The sequence below is a fragment of the Pimephales promelas genome, chromosome 21, assembly GCF_988280905.1.
Source record: "Pimephales promelas chromosome 21, fPimPro1.hap1.1, whole genome shotgun sequence".
Classification (NCBI taxonomy): Eukaryota; Metazoa; Chordata; class Actinopteri; order Cypriniformes; family Leuciscidae; genus Pimephales; species Pimephales promelas.
This window is the reverse complement of record NC_142789.1, coordinates 21,807,115-21,824,941: the sequence shown is the minus strand read 5'-3', so window position 1 is coordinate 21,824,941 and position 17,827 is coordinate 21,807,115. Positions and strand designations below refer to the sequence as shown.

Genomic DNA, 17,827 nt, shown 5'->3' with positions numbered 1-17,827 from the left:
CATATCTAGGTATAAGCTTGCCTAGTAACACTTGGCTTTTTAAAGTGCATTTTTACCATGGCATACCGTTAAACGCTTCAGTCATTGGAAGGAATTCCTCAGTTCATCGACTCTTGCACTGTTGTCAGCAGAGATCACTCCCAAATCCAAAACCTTGAGTCAGTCTTCAGTTAACTAACCTCATTTGCATATCATGACTGGCCTTCTGTTTAGCACAAGGTGTCCAATGAGGCAATCACAATGAATCCCCTGTTCATTAAGTTTCTAATGAATCTATCAGCAGGGCTAGAGATGGATTTGATGATGGTGCAAGGGAGGGATCCAAATGCTGAGACCACACTGAAAATCTGAATGTTTAAGGCTGGGAATGAACAGTGAGTTTAAACGATCAAATTGAAAGAAAGCTTAAAGTCGGCCTGAAACGTCATTTTTTTCTTTATCGTGACGTATATCCGAGTGAAACGGCTTCTGAAATGAGAAAAAAAATGTAGGGCAGGGCTTGATTTCGTCCTTCGGGAATTGATTGGATCGTAGGAGGTTGGGCGTTGCATACAAAATGGAGGCAGATTTGAATGTGATTCTCTGAGAGGAGGTGTACCGATAGCCGCACCGTTATCGCATCTGGCCGCACCCTGTCGCCGTTCTACGTGACCGAAAGAAGAGAGGTCGTTTCGATGGGGGAGGGAAGGGTAATGTCTTTGATTAAAGATTATAAGGGTACATGAATTTTTGAAAAATAATGAAGTGCACCGATAAATCATTTATAATAAACACTACAGTATTACATATAAAACGAAGATTTGTCAAATTTGATTCCATGCCGACTTTAAGAGGAATCTTAGAAATCTAACGAAATCTAAGCATCATGATCATCAGGTACTGCTTGACTGCACATCAAACGGGCAACGTACTAAAAAACATCTAATTTTCACTCAAATTATGCTGAAAACTTATAATGATATAAATGAAAGCATTTTAAATAATGGACTCAAACGCTGTGTTAGATTTAGGCTACTCTCCCTCAAGTCTAGGTGTATATGACATTCTTCTTTCAGACAAATAAAATCAGACTGAGTTATATTAAAAATTTTCTGGTTCTTCAAAGCTTTGTTATGAGAGTTAATGGCCGTTTCTGTTTTGAAGTCCATAAAAGTGCATATTCATCAAAAAGTGGCCCACACTGCTCCGGGCATTTACATTGAGGGGATAAGTCTATAAGGTTAAAATGTGACGTACTGCTGATACTTAGTTTACAGGGACAAATCTGTTTTGGGGCTTCCGCTGTTGGGATATGTATGTGACCACAAGCTTTAATGTGTGATACTGTAACCCCACTCACAGGTGATTGTCTCTTTTACGGCTTCAGTTTGACAACACAGTGAGGACATTATGAAAGATAAGAACAAAATCTCCCACATTCATAGAATCAGCAATTCATCAACTAGACAGTCTAGAAAGAGGATGTGACATATTAGCATCTAACATCATTTAGATCTCATGACGTGCATCTGTGCTTGTAAAACTGTGTTTTTCCATGCACAGAAGGGCCATGAGAGAAAAACATTTCACACCGATGTGTTTGAAAAGTTTTTATAGTTTAGCTAAAGACTTATAATATGGGTAGTTAGTTTCCTTAAGTATTTTATAGATGCATTTCAAATACTTTAAATTTGTGGTTTATCTGATAAACCAAAATCACGTCTTTTGGATAGTTTAGACCTTTTCTATACAAAATTAATTAGCATTGCAATGGTCCATATGGGCATTGTCCAGCATTGCATTTTTCAGAGATGTGGGTGTAATATTAATCATGAAAACATGCCGGTTTATAGCTTGATTTTGAAAAAAGCTTTACATTTCATTGGTGTTTTCTTCTTGAGCTAAAAGAAAACAATGCAATATACACAGTCGCTGACATTGATGTGACTGATATATTATCTCTCACGTTTCAAATTACTATGTTAATACTTTTTCCACCCCAGTCATAAAGTAATACAGAGTTGCTTAGTGTTAGATGTTGTTTATGGCTGATTGCAGACCTGCTATTTGAACAAGGGGAGGGGGGTGATGATAAACCACATCTTCTCTTACATTCAAATTACTTTAGCGTGTTAGCATGAAGGCTTGTACGTTTCTATTTTTTGTGTTAAATGAATCCCATTGCAAGTTTTGTGTATCCAATAGTGAGCTGAAGTAAAATGCTAACTGTAAACTAATATATATTTTATTGACAGCCCACGCACGCTCTTTGGCGTTGAACCTGTCCATGCATAATCCGAGGGTAGATCGCATTTCCTGCCTGAAGACGAAGGCAGAGGCGCAGCCGACCCCCGGGGAGGTATGGACGGGACCATCCTGGTGGTGGTGGGGAGGGTGGGTAATTGTTGCATCAGCATCTGCGAACTCAAACATGTGTAAGTGCCGATCTTTTATACAGCAAGTATAGAACATGATTGGATAGATGTGAAGGTAATACATTTCATGTTTCTTCTTCAGGTGCAAAGATCAAGAGGACAAGAGCTCAATTAATGGTCCATGATGTGAGTCACCATCCTGGGCACTTTGTCACCGCTTCACGTCATTCTAATGGGTGAAAGATTTCACAAGCTCTGTCACTGTGTAGTGTAGGCCGTAGTCTGATTTTTTTGTTTAGTTTTTTTTTTTTTTTTTTTTTTTTTACAAACGGTAAAAAGAAAACATGGCCTATTTGAATTTTTGACTTCTCACAAACAATTGATCTCATTAATATGACCTAGTTTAGTCCATTGCATTTAATCATTCACTAAATGTGAAATATCTTGTTAAAACTATCTTGTCAGGTCAAACTAAAGATTTCTTTTAAAGGGGTGGTTTACTGCTTTTTTTCTTTGCATGATTGTGTTTATGGGGTGCAATATAACATGTATTCGTAGTTTTTCTTTTTTTTAAAGTCTTATCTTTCATAAATTTCACCTTTATTGTAAGCCGCTTTCTCCTCTGTTATTTGAACGACCGGTTGACTTCCGGATTCTATGAAACCACTCCCTCAGAAACAGGCAGTGGGCTCAGATTGGTTAGTTTGGGCCGGTGTGTTGTGATTGGCTAAACTGTAGTGCACGTTGTCCGGAGAATTCACGCCCATTACCTTTACGGGCGAGAGTTGCATATGTGTTCCTGTCAAATGTACATAATGGTATCGATACTGCAGTATCAGTTTGAGGCAGAATAAGACCCAGAAAGCGGTGATGAAGAGAGTCAAGCAGAACCTCACCACACACAGCACTTACTAAACGTTTCTGAATGGTAATTTTTTTGCCTATATTTTTTAACTTAATACACTTTTGTTTTACACAATAGCATCAAACTGACTGGCTACTATATACACAAAAAGTGTTGGCATTGGTTTACGTTCTTGATCAAATCGAAAAATAACATCATAAAGAATATATGAAAAATACATTTACAACATCAGTACATAGAAAATTCAGGTCCATAATGTTTGTACGCGTTTGTTGTAGACACATAATACCCAGCTAACAATTTTACCTTCTGGGAACGTTAGTGTTTGGTTCCCAAGAACGTTCCCTATTGGTGATCCAGGAAAGTTTTCTTAACGTAAATAGAACATTCCCAAAAACTTTATGATAACGTGCCCTTTAGGTTATAAAATTAAACCTAAAAACAAGAACTTTCTTGTGTGGTTCACACAAAAATAACCAAATGGGAACCATACGGGAACGTTAGGGGAACGTTCTGTGTTTGCTGGGTAGTAGCCTCCCAGCAAACAAATTTAGGTTCTGAGAACGTTAGTTTTTGGTTCCCAGAACGTTCCTAGAACTTTCCCTTAAGGTTAGGGGAATGTTACCGGAACGTTCTCCTTACGTTATAAAAATGGAATGGAATGTCTGCATAAAATTGAGTCTGAGATTATTTTTGACTCTAGCAGATTATGATCACATACAGTAGAGAAACCACTAGAGTCACATGGATTTGATTACTTTAATGATGTAAGTTAGTTCCTATACCGTTCTGAACCTTGAATGTGTAAGTTGTGTTGCTAAAATAAGTCAGCTTGACCAGAATTCTTGTGGAGAAAAGAATCTATTGAAGGTGAGTAGCACTGTTCTTCAGCAGCTATGTTAGGGTGTCAGCCTTCAAACTAGAATATTAACCCAAAGTTCTGTCTGTGTAACAGAACTTTACACATGAAGACAAAGGAGATACATGAAAACTGTTAGGACCTCCCACCGAAGATTGATCTACACTGCAATGTACTCTTGAAACAGCAATGCTGTTTCTTTGTCATTCACACCCATCAGTTTCTATACGCCAAATATGAGCCATTTGACTCACACCAGATAGAGTTGACTGCATCTGAGGCGCAGTCTGAATGTCACCGTCTGTCACAGTCTTGATTAGCCTAATACCTACAATTGGCTCCATTATCTATTGTAACCATAATTGTCACAATAAATTTCAGGGGCAAAGTTCTTGGTTAATTGTACCTCTTTACAGTGCTTAATTTATACTTAATATGTCATTATTTGGAATTTGTACTTTTGAAAATTAAATAAAAATAATATTGAAATGTAAAAAAATAAATACTTTGTAGCCTTTACAATTTAATTTACACCTCTAAAGGAAAAAGTACGCATTATTCATTATTTTATTGAATATTTAATCAAATATTAATCTAACCTTTATAGAATCTAGATCTAATTCATTTGAACTAAACTTGTTGTATTTAAATATTCAGTCATATATTTTACTTTTTCTACATTAGTATTATATTTAATTTCACATGAATATTTGCATATTTGTGTTATATTACAAGTTAAATTAAATTTCTTTGTGCACCTCAACAAAGATACTCTATTCTGTTCTATTGTGACTTTATTTGTGTTGTTTTCAGAGGTGGAATTTGTTCCCAAGCTGTTGATTTACAGTCTGTGATGTTCATGTGAGCTGTCGTTTACCTCCCCCAGTTAGAGGCCATTTTGCACATTTGGCACAAGATCTGCTCCATACAACTGGCCTGAAGTCAAGCATTATGAAGACTTGTGAGACAGGTTTAATCATAAAAATTTATAGGGACAGATTTTTGGCCCTTTTTGGACTTCTGTTCTCCAAGGGGCATCTCATTTGATCATTAAAATGAGATTAGAAATTAACTTCACTGAAAAATGATTGCTTTTCATGCTCTTTCCCGGACCATATGCAATTTGTTTAACAATAGTCAGTGTTAAAATGTTCACAATTGCAACAAATGATGTATAAAAAAAGAGAAACACACAATATGCTACATCTCCTGTGACAGCAGGGGCATGGGGAAGGAAATAACACAAAAATGAACAATGTTCTTCTCATATTGTGTCTTGTAAAACCTAGTTTTGAGTCCATTATATTTGATTGGGATACCAATAGTATTAATAGCACTAATAGGACAGTGCTAACATGAATGTAAGCTTTCATAAACCAATAATGCAATTTCAGGCTTTCAAATACTGTCCATTTTATCACGAAATTCAATTCATTTCAATTCATGGCATCTTGAAGCTTTTAAATGTGACAAGACAGATTGCTGTAGCAATTCAGGTCAAGCAGTGTTTTTTTCCACTTTAATTCAAGTTATGGCATGAAAAAACATGCATGAACACCAAAATGTTGAAAGATACAGTATCAACTTAACTGAATATACCATGTCTCATGTAATCAATGTTTCAATTGCGGAAAGACACCAATAAAAGAATTTGTGAACAATAATAATAATAGTTATAATTATAAATTATTTAAATAAAATAATTTAAATAATAATTATTTATTTAAATTATTTTAATAAAATAATTTAAATAAATTAAATAATTATTTAATTATTATTATTAATTATCAATGTTTCAATTGTTGCAAAAAAGCTTATTTACTATTAATCATGTATGTTTGAATATTTGCCACGAAGACAAGTGTGTATTAAAACTACCTTATGTGCAATTAATTTGGGTATACAGTAGTTATTATATCTGAAAATAAATAACAGTTTAATATAATAGCTCTGTTGTTATTTCTAACCTCTAATATTATGGGAGGGTTCCATGTATAGATTACAGCATTATTTGGGAGAGGGGTTTTTTTTTTTTTTTTTTTCATAAGAAAATCGATCTGTCGGCATTGGTATCGGCATGTGTCATTCTGAATAATCGGCTATCAGTATCAGTGGAGAAATTTAGTATAGGTACATCTCTAAAAGTCAGCCAATTAATTAATAATGGAGATTTTTATTTTATTTTATTTGTATTATTCAAAATAATTTTAAATTGAACATGAAAAATGTTGGGATTGACTTTATATAAAGGGCACATTGATGTTTTCCCACTGTTCTGATTTCTTACTCGCTGCTCTCGGATGCTCTCGGATGCAAAGGTCAAAGCATTTACGGGGCCATTAAGTCATAAAGCGGTTTTAAAACAGAACGCACCTTCACAGGGAGGAGAAAATTCACAATATTAAGTAAACACAATAAATAATGATCATTATGTCTGAGCTCTGATAAGAAATAGCTAATTGAAGCATGGGAAGCTTCCACTGTACAAACACAAGCTTTGAATTCAATGTGTCCATAATGTGCCGGATTGGCGTGAGATACGTGTGTTGTGATAGAAGAGTGTTGGAGCATTTCTGCTCTCACATGTGAACATGTCTTCAATGACAATTATCACATATAATGACAAGGGAAGAGGCTTGGTCGATAAGCAGTTGCAATGTTGAAATGAAATTGCATCATCAGGTGTGGGCACCATCACAGTCTCAGACTGAAGCCTTTCGACCATTTAACACAATTTTAAAATACACATTGTGCAACATTTGTCTAAACATGTTGGAGAGTCATTGGAGAGGGTGTCTGAACAGACATCATGCTGTCATAATAAACCTTTGAAGAAGAAACTTTCTGATTAATGATTGAAGGGTTTATCAAGACTAGACAGACATCAATTGTGTCAGAACAAAGTACCTTTATACTTGTACAAATCTACATAAAATTACTATTTTAATTATGATGATTACTAACTCTTTCCCCACCATTGACAACATTTTCCGGGATTTATGACACAATGCTTCCACGTCATTGATGAGTTTTCACAGTTACGGGTCTTCTGATATAGAACAGCATTTACAGATCCAAAAACAAGCGAAGAAGAAAATTTGCTTAATGAAGAAGTAGCTCATGTACAATATGCTAGTGTGATCACCAAACATTCAACAGAATATAAATAAAAAACATTTTTTGGTAAATGCTGGTGTGGAAAGAGTTAAGTTTAATATGTTGTTTAACTTTTTGGTCTTCTCTCTCATGCCCTGAGAGCATTGATTTTTGTTACATAATTATGACTTGTGATAACTTTACAATGAAATTATCTTTAGTTCTCTTTTTAGTTCAAACATTATCCAAGGGAAATGCGGCAAGAATATGCTTGTTAAAAAAACAGATCTGCTTTGTTGTAAAGTACCAGTCGTTAACAAATGTTTTTGTTGGTAAAATGTAATTTATTTCTGTAATGGGAAAGTCTAATATGCTGATTTGGTGATTGGTGCTTAAAATACATTTCTTATCAATGTTGAAACAGTTGCTGCTAATATATATATATATGGTAAAAAAAATATTTTTAAGATTTGTTATCACAACATTTTTTCTTTTGCCAAATCAACTTAAATAATTTATTTAGTTCAGATAAGTTATTATTTTGAGTTTCTGATGATTAAATCAATCTCCTTTATTGAATTAACTCACTTTTTCCAGTTCAATCAACTTAAAATTTTAAGGCAACCAAGTTACTTATTTTTTAAGTTAACCCAACAATATTTTTTCCAGTGTTATAGGCCTATATATATATATTGTGAAATTCATGATATATTTTCAGGATTATTTGACAAAGATCAAAAGCACAGCATTTATTTGAATTTTTTTTCCGTAGCAATATAAAAGTATTTACTGTCAATTTGGAAAAATGTAATGCTTTACTGAATAAAATTATCAAAACATTTAAAAAAATATATGATTTTAAATGCTCAAACAACAGAAACAAAATTTAACAGGCTGACACCTACATAAACTGGGCCAAAAAAACATATTTCTTTTATTTCTTAGGCATGTGATAACTGACAGATAATTTTGCACCAAAACACAGTGGATTGATGACTTTATGGTTAGATACATATTTTTTCTTGCTGTCCAATACCCATTAAGAACATTTTTAAATCATGACCCACTGTGAAACAGTGCCCTTCAAACCAATGTGATATCAATCACTTTGGGCCTATGCAGAGAAAGTCTGTTTTCATTTTTGAAACTTCCTTAGAGGAAGACAAGCATGGGTTGCACAATGAATGTGAGATCATCATTATTGCAATATTTCCAAAAAAGACTCAGTGTATCAAGGAAATATGGCCTAATAACAAAAAGAAAGGTGTAGCTTTATTGTTTTGATATGAGTTTGCATTGGTATTCTCATTGGATTTAACTTGCTCATAACACAAAGACACTATTGTGTGGGTATATTGTGTGGTTATTAATTAACCCTAACTAGAGAATGAAGAACAGGCCACTAGGCAAAGCTAACTACTGTACATCCATAAAAGTGCATGTCACAACTAAGATGAGGTCACGTAGCATTTATGAATTCTGTTTTACGACATTGTAAAATGTATCCTCTTTATTCATTAACAGCAGAGAAACAGTGATAGGTTCTGATAGGTCACTGGTCCGGGACAGTTTCCTTTTTAAGCGGAGACAGGAGGAGGAGAAAGGCAGAGATTGCTGGGACAACAACTGAAAAACATACCAAAATAAATCATTCTCTTGAAAGAACCCGCCAGCATGAAGACCGCCCTGTGTGTCGCTTTCTTCGTCGTGACTCTTTGCCTGGTCTGTGAGGCTGTACAAGTCCAGGTAAGCTCAAGGTTTAATATCATTCATTACTGCTTCTCTATTATTAAAAACGTACTACTCACAAGTATCCTCTATACCTATTTTCATATGATGTATAGACAGTTTGCACCTAACCTCATTTTGTAACGTGTTTAATATGACTTTATTGAATTCTCCTTTGTGCCACATGAGTCATTTGAGCCATTAACAAAGAATCATTCATACAAATTTCATTAAGTTTAACTCCAGCTGTCAGTGCTGACGCCACTCATCGATTGTTTTTCTACAATCATGCAGGAAGGCGATTTTTCCTTTTCATTGGACTCGGTGAAAGTTCTCCAGCAGTTGACCGAACAACCACGAACACAAAACCCCCGGTTGGCCAAGACCAGCTACTTTTCTGTATGTTCCAATCCAACCCTGCCACAGGAGTTTGTGCCCCTGTGCATGCAGAGAGGAGCAACAATGTCCTTTGCTAGGCTAGGTAGGAGTCTTGGTTTACTTTTTGATTGGTGCACAATACATACACAGTCAATAAATAACATTGACTAACTTGGGTTATTGTTTTGTCTGTTTCAGCATCTGTGCCTGTGGATGTCTGTGAAATATGTGCTTTTGCGGCTTGTACTGGCTGTTAATTCTTCCCATCATCCCAATGCTTGATCATCCACTTAATAAAAAACACATATTTTCAAACAACGTTCTCATAGTTAGTTGACTATACGAAGGTTGCGAATGTCGCCCAAATGGCGAAGCACACCGTTTATGAACTGTTACTTAAACTTCCTTCCCCTCTTTCCTTTCCCGCATTTTGTTTTGTTACAGCACTTATTTCATTTATTTAATAAAGAAATGTCTTTTTTATTTTTTCTATTTCTCAGTTTTGCTGGGTTTTATAATCCTTTGTGTGTGGCCTCAGTGTTCAATAAAATGCATTGAAAATCTGTTCTTTTTGCATTGTGTGTATTATTTTTACTGTTGAAAGTATATGATTGACGTTACAAAAATGTTTTTTTGATATTTCCTGCCGAATATCTGTTATCTTGGTAACACTTTAGAATAAATATGTCTATCATTAAAGGGTAACTATACTGGAAGTGATGCAGGACAAGTGAGTAGTATACATTAAATGTATAGTTCACCCAAAAAATAAAAAAATCGGTCATCATTTACGTGCCCTCAAGTTGTTCCCTGAATGATTTTCATTCTTTTGCTGAACACAAAAGATATTTTGAAGAATTTCAGCTACCAAACAGTTGATGACATCCATTTTTTTTCCTGAAGTCAATGGGGTCCATCAACTGGTTACCCATTCTTCAAAATGTCTTCTTTTGTGTTCAGTAGAAGAAAGAAATTCATACAGGTTTGGAACAACTTGTGGGTGAGTAAATGATGACATCATTTTCCTTTTTGGGTGAATTAATACTAACAATTGTCTTTTTATACTGAAAATGCAAAGTGTATCACTAATTACTCTAGTCACTCTTCAAATCTGGAGTAGTCATTTTAAAATGAAGAAAGTTTTTTTTTTTTCACTTTAAAATAATGGACCAGTTACCTGGTATATTTTTTTTTGAAGAGTAGCATTGGAGTAATTACTAGTGATACATTTTATAACCATGTTCAGAGTACCATTATTTTAAAGTTTTGCCCTGTTCTCTATCATGTGCATTTGTATTGTAGAAAGAATTTGATTGACATTACAAAAATGTTATTGGATTTTTTGTACAGCCAAGTTCACTTTAATGGATAAAAGTATTCAAAATGCTTAATTCAAGTGGTGCTCAGGATGTCTGAATGAATTCGTCCTCAACCACTTTATATCTAACTTTTTGATTGACTATAAGGGAGCAGACTTCCTCGTGTTTATATTCCGCATCCTGTCGATTTGAAAGCAACATTTGCCATGAGTTCTTAATAAGGTTTGGTGGGCCGTTGCTCATAAAAGATACATTGAATGTTGAGTGACAGGAACATTAAGAGTGTATTTACTGATAGATGTCTTCTTCACTGCTCATTTAAATATGATCTATTTTTTCATTAACTTCTTGAAATGAAATCATTCAGGCATGAATCTCTGCCTGTGTGCAGAACAGTGTGTGTGAATATTGAAAAACCTTTCTGCCGAGTGCATGTAGGCAGAACACCCTCACATACAGTATAACCAGGCTCATACTCGGTTACTAACGTAACCTCGGTTCTCTCTAGAAGAGGTTCTCTCATACTGTGTAATATCTTAAAGGGATAGTTCACCCAAAAATAAAAAAAATTCTTCCATTATTTACTCACCCTCAAGTTGTTCCAAATCTCTTTTCGGGTTTATTCCAGCCCGTTCTCATTCTTTAGCGTCACATAGAACGCTACATGACAAAACGGCGCTATACTACGCACATGGCACACTTTATCGTTAATATTCACGTGAACCCAAGGCGTCATACCCTACCCTACCCCACACCTAAACCTAACCATCACAGCGCGTGTTATATAACAATATATAACGATATATAATGTTATATAACGACAACGGGTGCCATGTGCGTATATAGCGCCGTTTTGTCATATAGCGCTCTATATGACGCTAAAGGATGAGAATGCGTTGGTTTATTTGTTCTGCTGAACACAAAGGAAGATATTTGGAAGAATGTTTTAATCAATAATCTATTCCATAGGAAAAAATAGGTAGTCAATGGGGATCGAGATCTGTTTGATTAAAACATTCTTCCAAATATCTTCCTTTGTGTTCAGCAGAACAAATAAACACATAGAGGTTTGGAACAACTTGAGGGTGAGTAAATACTGAAAGAATTTTCATTTTTTGGGTGAACTAAGCCTTTAAGCAAGGGGAAAACCTCTTTTCCACGAGACATTGAAGCCAAAAATAATCCTTAATTTTTAATTAATTTAAGGCCTTGTACACACGTACACGGATGTTTTTAAATCCGGAAGCGCAGTATCAGGACACTGAAACCGAACATTTTTGAAAACCCCAGCCAGGGTGAGGATTTTCAGAAACGCCGGATACAGTGTTGTCATATAGACAGTAAATTTTAACATTAATTTTATTAATTTTTATTACATTTTTATTACACTCATAACACCATCAGCCATGGCCGAAATACCAGAAATTACACTCTTTTTGCAATTTATCTGGGTTTATCTGGCGCTAAAACCGTGTTTAGTTTTTTTTCCCGAACAGATTAATGCGAGTATGGTCATACGTACAAACTCCAATGTTTTATTGGTAATAAAACGTTGGAGTTTTGTACGTCACTGCAGTTCTGAATTGGAATGTCTGGTGAGTCACCCTAAAAGATTATTCCTCCATCACTTTTTAAAATAATGTAACCTTTTTTAACCCCAAACCTACCTGATTGTGTTAACAAAAGCAAATGTGACATAAAAACTCAATCGAAACCATGGCATTTTAGCTCTTTTATCATGACTTGTTTTTCAGTCGAGTAGCCTACAGTTGGCTACCAGCTGAGCTACACAAACTCCAAAATATATAGTTTACAAATCATGCACTATGGTTAAAAGTGTTTTGACAACGCATTCTCACCCCAAGGCGTCACCTTTGACCATGCTTCAATATTTGACGTTTTAAATTTCTAAAGGAAAGCGTCTGTTAGAGGACGCGGTTAGGTTTAGGTGTGGGGTGGGGGTAGGGTACACGCGATCCTAGGGCGTCATCTAACTGACGCTAAAGGGCGCCTAAAGCGTCAGATATTGAAGCATGTCCAAATGCTTCCCAAGGCGTCAGTTAAGTGACGCCTTGGGGGTGAGAATGGGCTGGTTTTGAGGTCATAACATAATCGTGCAAAGTGCCACGTGAAAACTAGTCTTTATTAATCCAAAATCTGCCCCTGTAATAATAATCGTGTGTGTGAACATTTATGTTCAAAAATGTTGCCACATATACGTTTTTCCAATGAGCATATACTTCTAGGTCACATAAGAATCTAAACCTGTTTGATGCGAAGCATTTTCGGCAAAAGCAGACACCTTGATTTGATAACCTGTCCTTTGAGTAAAAATTTATTAGGTAGGCAATGTTCTTTCTGAGTTTTCTCGTAAGCTCAGGAAAGAAGAAACAAGCCGGCTGCTGATGGAACTATAATTTGCCTATTTTGAAAGCTTCAGTGAAATGGTGAACAAACAGAATGGAGAGTGCCATTTCTTTCACTTTGAAGGTTTTGGTCATTAGAGAGGATTTCTCTTCATGTCCAACCACAACCAGCCCTAAAAATATAGGTATTTTCTGTTTTGTTCATGTCTGTGTTTCAGGGTCTGCTTTCTGGTTTGTTTATTAGTTGTGTCATCCTCTGTTCCCTGCCTGTTTGTCACCATGGTTTCTGATTGATCTGAGTATTCTGTTTAGGTCTCTCTCTTAGCTGTGTAGGCTATAATATATTATAAGCCCTCAGTTTCAGACAGCTCCTGGTCCGCTATTAGTCGTTTTTTTTTTTTTTTTTGCTGTTTGGTCTATATTAAAAGCTGTTTAGTCTTAGTTATGCTGTATTGCGTGTTAATGCTGTATATTCCTTAGATTCGAATTATTGGTTTTGAATTAATTTTTTTCCCCCTGGATTCTACGCTCTTTCTTTTTGACATGGGTATATCCAAGGCCATCACAGGTGCAGACTAATGGTCCAAAAAAGAGCATTTGAAGAAAAGGAAGCTGTTAGAAATAAATAGGGTCAGATTTTGTTGAGATCGTGGGTTTCTGATCGAATGCCATCTTGTCTGTAAGGCTAACAGTGAGGAGTGGCAATATGCACTGATCCCATTTTTTCCAATCTCTTTGTGTTTTATTGCAGAGCTACTATAGTCCAGTGGATTGACAAACACAATATCCTGTTGTGTCACTGTCCAGTTTTGTCAGGATTAAACTGATGCATTTCTTTTGTATCCCCATGCATTATTAGATTACAAACAGGCTCACCTCTCAAACATACTGACAACAAACATATTATGATTAAAATAAACTATTTATGCAGGCTCCCAGATGCATTTTGCAGAACGTATACATACATACAAGATCGGAGAAATTAAGCATGCTGCATCTCTTACAATGAACACACATGACAAAAACAGGAAACAAATATCATGGATTTGCGTACATCAAAATATGTAATTATAATTATTATTATACTTCTGAACTGAAATCAGTTTATCCGTAGCATTACTACAGTATCAACCCTGACAGCCCTACAGTTTATAGGGAGATGTGTACAATCTAATTCCTAAATCCCACTTTGCAAGCCAGCCAGCTGACATCTACGTCCTGTATGTGCTCATAACAGATGGATGAGATTAACAAGCACTATTCGTCACTTATACTGACAGGGCTGCATATGATTTATCCATAGAGAAAACATGCACATCCTCTTTTGTTATCGAAGAGGAGTTCAAAATGTAAACGACAGACCGTATGCGACCACCAGATAATAACAGGTTAGAAACCTAACACAATAAGCACTCTTTATATAGCTTGACCCAATGTTTTTTTCTAAATTCCCTCAATGCAATCCCTGTGAAGAGCCACACTTAAGTGAAAATGAGAGTGCTGATCATTTTCATCTTCCTGACCCCAAGATACAATGTGTGCAGGTTAAGGTTAAGTCAAAATTGGTCCATTCACACAAACCAATGTCACTTTCTGAGGCTGGATCGAATTGACAGTTTGTTTGAGAAAAAATATTACTAGCTTCATTGTCAAGCCAGTGTGATTGTGGCACTGCAATCTCAAAGCGTTTCTGTATTTGATAAATGTGAGTGTCTTGTAGGAGTGGATATATTGGAAATCTGACAATCCAACCGGGTTTTCCTTCTATGTAACAGATAGCATAGGGCACCATTCATAACTATGACAAAACACTGACAGAATTCTTCTTTTTTAAAGCTGCAGTCCATAGCTTTTTTGAGTTAAAAATTACCAAAATACATATTTGAGAAAATACATAACGAGCCAGTGTTCAAAACTATCTGCTTGCCTTAGCTTTAAGCATGTCTTTCCATCATTCTTACTAGTTCAGATGTCATTTTCCAGTGAAAATTTTTATGTTGATCATACTTCCAAAAATACCAATCTGTGATTCTGAACACTGGCGCGGCGACTGACAGCCTCACACTCTCCTCAAACATTGTGTTCATCCGCGCCGTGCCGTGTCGAGGGTGTTGAAGAACAACTCAGCGATTGCAGATTTTGTTGCTTTTCAATGTCAATATACAGCTACCGCTTTAGTAGCATAACTTTCAGCTGTGCACACGTACCCGATCGGTCCCACTTTATATTAAGTGGCTTTAAGTACTACATTGAAAAACAAGTATAATGTACTTATTGTACTTATTGTGCTCATGTTGTATTGTAAAACACTTTTGCTGCTATTGAGGGTAGGGTTAGGGACAGGTGTGGTGGTATGGGTAGGTTTAAGGGTAGGTTAAAGTGTAAGGGATGAGTCAGCTGTTTAATTACAAATGTAATTACATAAATTTGCTGGTATTTTTAAAATAAAAGTACAATGTTAAAACATGTATGTACACAATAAGTCCATTGTATCAAATTATTTGTTTTAAATGTAAGTACATAGTACTTAAAGCCACTTAATATAAAGTGGGACCAATACTTGTGTTCTTCTAATTGAAACGATTGGCTATGAGCTAGCCTACGTACAGGAGCATTTGATAGACATTCTTAGCACCCAATAAATGGCGCCGGGCATTCGTAAACCACGCCTCAAATACGAGAAAATGAACATGTGGTTCCCAGACCCAAGTCTCAATGAGAATTGGGTCTGGACTTCTTGACTTCTTACTGAGTCTGTCTTATTAGGACAGTGGGTACAGTTTCTCCCTGGAGGCAGTGAAGACCCTGAAAAAGCTGATGGAGTTTGACACGAGTGCTAACCTGCGACAGACCTACGGCGATGCAGCGTCCCTATGTGCCGACCCTGGCCTGCCAGAAGAGTTCAGAGCTGTGCGAAAAAGATGATGCTGGCGAAGTCTTCCAACGTCTGGGTCGGTGTGCTGTAAAAATCCCTAATAAACATATAGATGTATGAGATGCTGTCTTTTAATAGAAGTATACAATTCATACCATTCAAAAGTTGTTATTTTAAAGAAATGAAAACTTTATTCAGCAAAAGTACATTCAATTAATCAAGTGTGACAGTAAAGACGTTCAGTGTTACAGAAATCTCATTTTAAATAAATGCTGTTCTTTTGAACTTTCCATACCCTAAAAAAATCAGCATATTAGATTGATTTCCGAAGGAACATGTGACACTGAAGACTGGAGTAATGACGCTGAAAATTCAGATTTGCCATGACAGGAATGAACTACAGTTACACTTTATTTTCAATAGTCCAATTTAGTCACTCTAAGTAACCTTCATTAGACTAGGTTACTCAACTAACTGTCATTACACTCTCAGAAAAAAGGTACAAAAGCTGTCACTGGGGCTGTACCTTTTCAAAAGGTAAACTTTTGCCCATTTTAGGTGCTAATATGTACATTCAGGTGCTAATATGTACATTTTATGGGCTAATATGTACATTTTAGGTGTTAATATGTATATTTTAGGTGTTAATATGTACATTCAGGTGCTAATAAGTACATTTTAGGTGTTAACATGTACATTTTGGGTGTTAATATGTACATTTTAGGTGTTAATATGTAAATTGTAGGTGCTAATAAGTACATTTTAGGTGTTAATATGTACATTTTAGGTGCTAATAAGTACATTTTAGGTGTTAATATGTACATTTTATGTGCTAATAAGTACATTTTAGGTGTTAATATGTAAATTTTAGGTGCTAATAAGTACATTTTAGGTGTTAACATGTACATTTTAGGTGCTAATATGTACATTTTAGGTGTACATTTTATGTGCTAATAGGTGCATTTTAGGTGCTAATATGTACATTTTAAGTGTTAATATGTACATTTTAGGTCCTAATATGTACCACTAAGGTACCAATATGCAGCCTTTGGGTACAAAAGTGTACCTTTTGAAAAGGTACAGCCCCAGTGACAGCTTTTGTACCTTTTTTTCTGAGAGTGTGATAGTTGTAGACTGTTAGGTGTTGGGTTCAGGTTAGAAGGATAGGTTGACATGTAGTATCACAACGCATTCTCACCCCAAGGCGTCACCATTGACCATGCTTCAATATTTGACGTTTTAGGCGCCCTTTAGCGTCACTTACATGACGCGATCCTACGGCGTCATCTAACTGACGCTAAAGGAAAGCGTCAGTTAGAGGACGCGGTTAGGTTTAGGTGTGGGGTGGGGGTAGGGTACACGCGATCCTAGGGCGTCATCTAACTGACGCTAAAGGGCGCCTAAAGCGTCAGATATTGAAGCATGTCCAAATGCTTCCCAAGGCGTCAGTTAGGTGACGCCTTGGGAGTGAGAATGGGCTGAGTATCAAAGTTACAGTAGCCTAACACTTTAGTTTAATGTCCAAATCTCACAATTAACTAGTTGCTCATTAGCATGCATATTACTATATTGTTAGTAATTATGAAGCACATATCATGAAACGTCTACCAGCAGAGTGTAACTGACTCATGCTAACAAGCAAAACCATGACTTCCTTGTTTTTTTCTCATATGTTAGATTTTGAATCAAGCACCAAAAAGAGAGCATGAAAGTGTGGAAGTGTGTTTCTCTGTTCAGTTCAACAGTTAACGTATGATTTGTCATGACTCACAGAAATCTTTTTGAGCGAACACATTTGCACTTTCATCTTTTCCCCTCATGGAGCTACATGAATGGGAACCATGATTTCCCTGTCAGTCTCCCAGGCACGCATTACCTTTCCCCAGCAGTCTCAGGCAGACAGCAGAGGTGAGAAATGATTACCTTACAGCCGACATTACCTCTGGCAGAGGCCTGATCAAAAGGATATTTCTCTAATCTTGTTGCT

The 17,827-nt window shown here is 36.0% G+C and overlaps 2 protein-coding genes and 1 long non-coding RNA gene across 3 annotated transcripts; all 3 read left to right on the top strand.

The window, feature by feature from the left end:
* Window positions 1-273: 273 nt before the first annotated feature.
* On the top strand, window positions 274-4,656 carry LOC120480283 (uncharacterized). Its single transcript, XR_005623069.2, has 3 exons — window positions 274-374; window positions 2,235-2,414; window positions 2,497-4,656. It is a non-coding gene; the product is annotated as an uncharacterized LOC120480283 (long non-coding RNA).
* A 4,111-nt stretch (window positions 4,657-8,767) lies between these two features.
* Window positions 8,768-9,845, top strand: LOC120480264 (guanylin). The gene is made up of 3 exons (XM_039673289.2): window positions 8,768-8,920; window positions 9,197-9,383; window positions 9,479-9,845. The coding sequence occupies exons 1-3, from the start codon at window positions 8,849-8,851 to the stop codon at window positions 9,535-9,537; spliced, it is 318 nt and encodes a 105-aa protein (XP_039529223.2). The 5' UTR covers window positions 8,768-8,848; the 3' UTR covers window positions 9,538-9,845.
* A 154-nt stretch (window positions 9,846-9,999) lies between these two features.
* Window positions 10,000-15,960, top strand: LOC148970464 (guanylin). Its single transcript, XM_089125005.1, is given in 4 exon segments — window positions 10,000-10,010; window positions 13,184-13,196; window positions 15,732-15,871; window positions 15,873-15,960. Coding segments are annotated over 4 exon segments (252 nt in total).
* The last annotated feature ends 1,867 nt before the right edge of the window (window positions 15,961-17,827 follow it).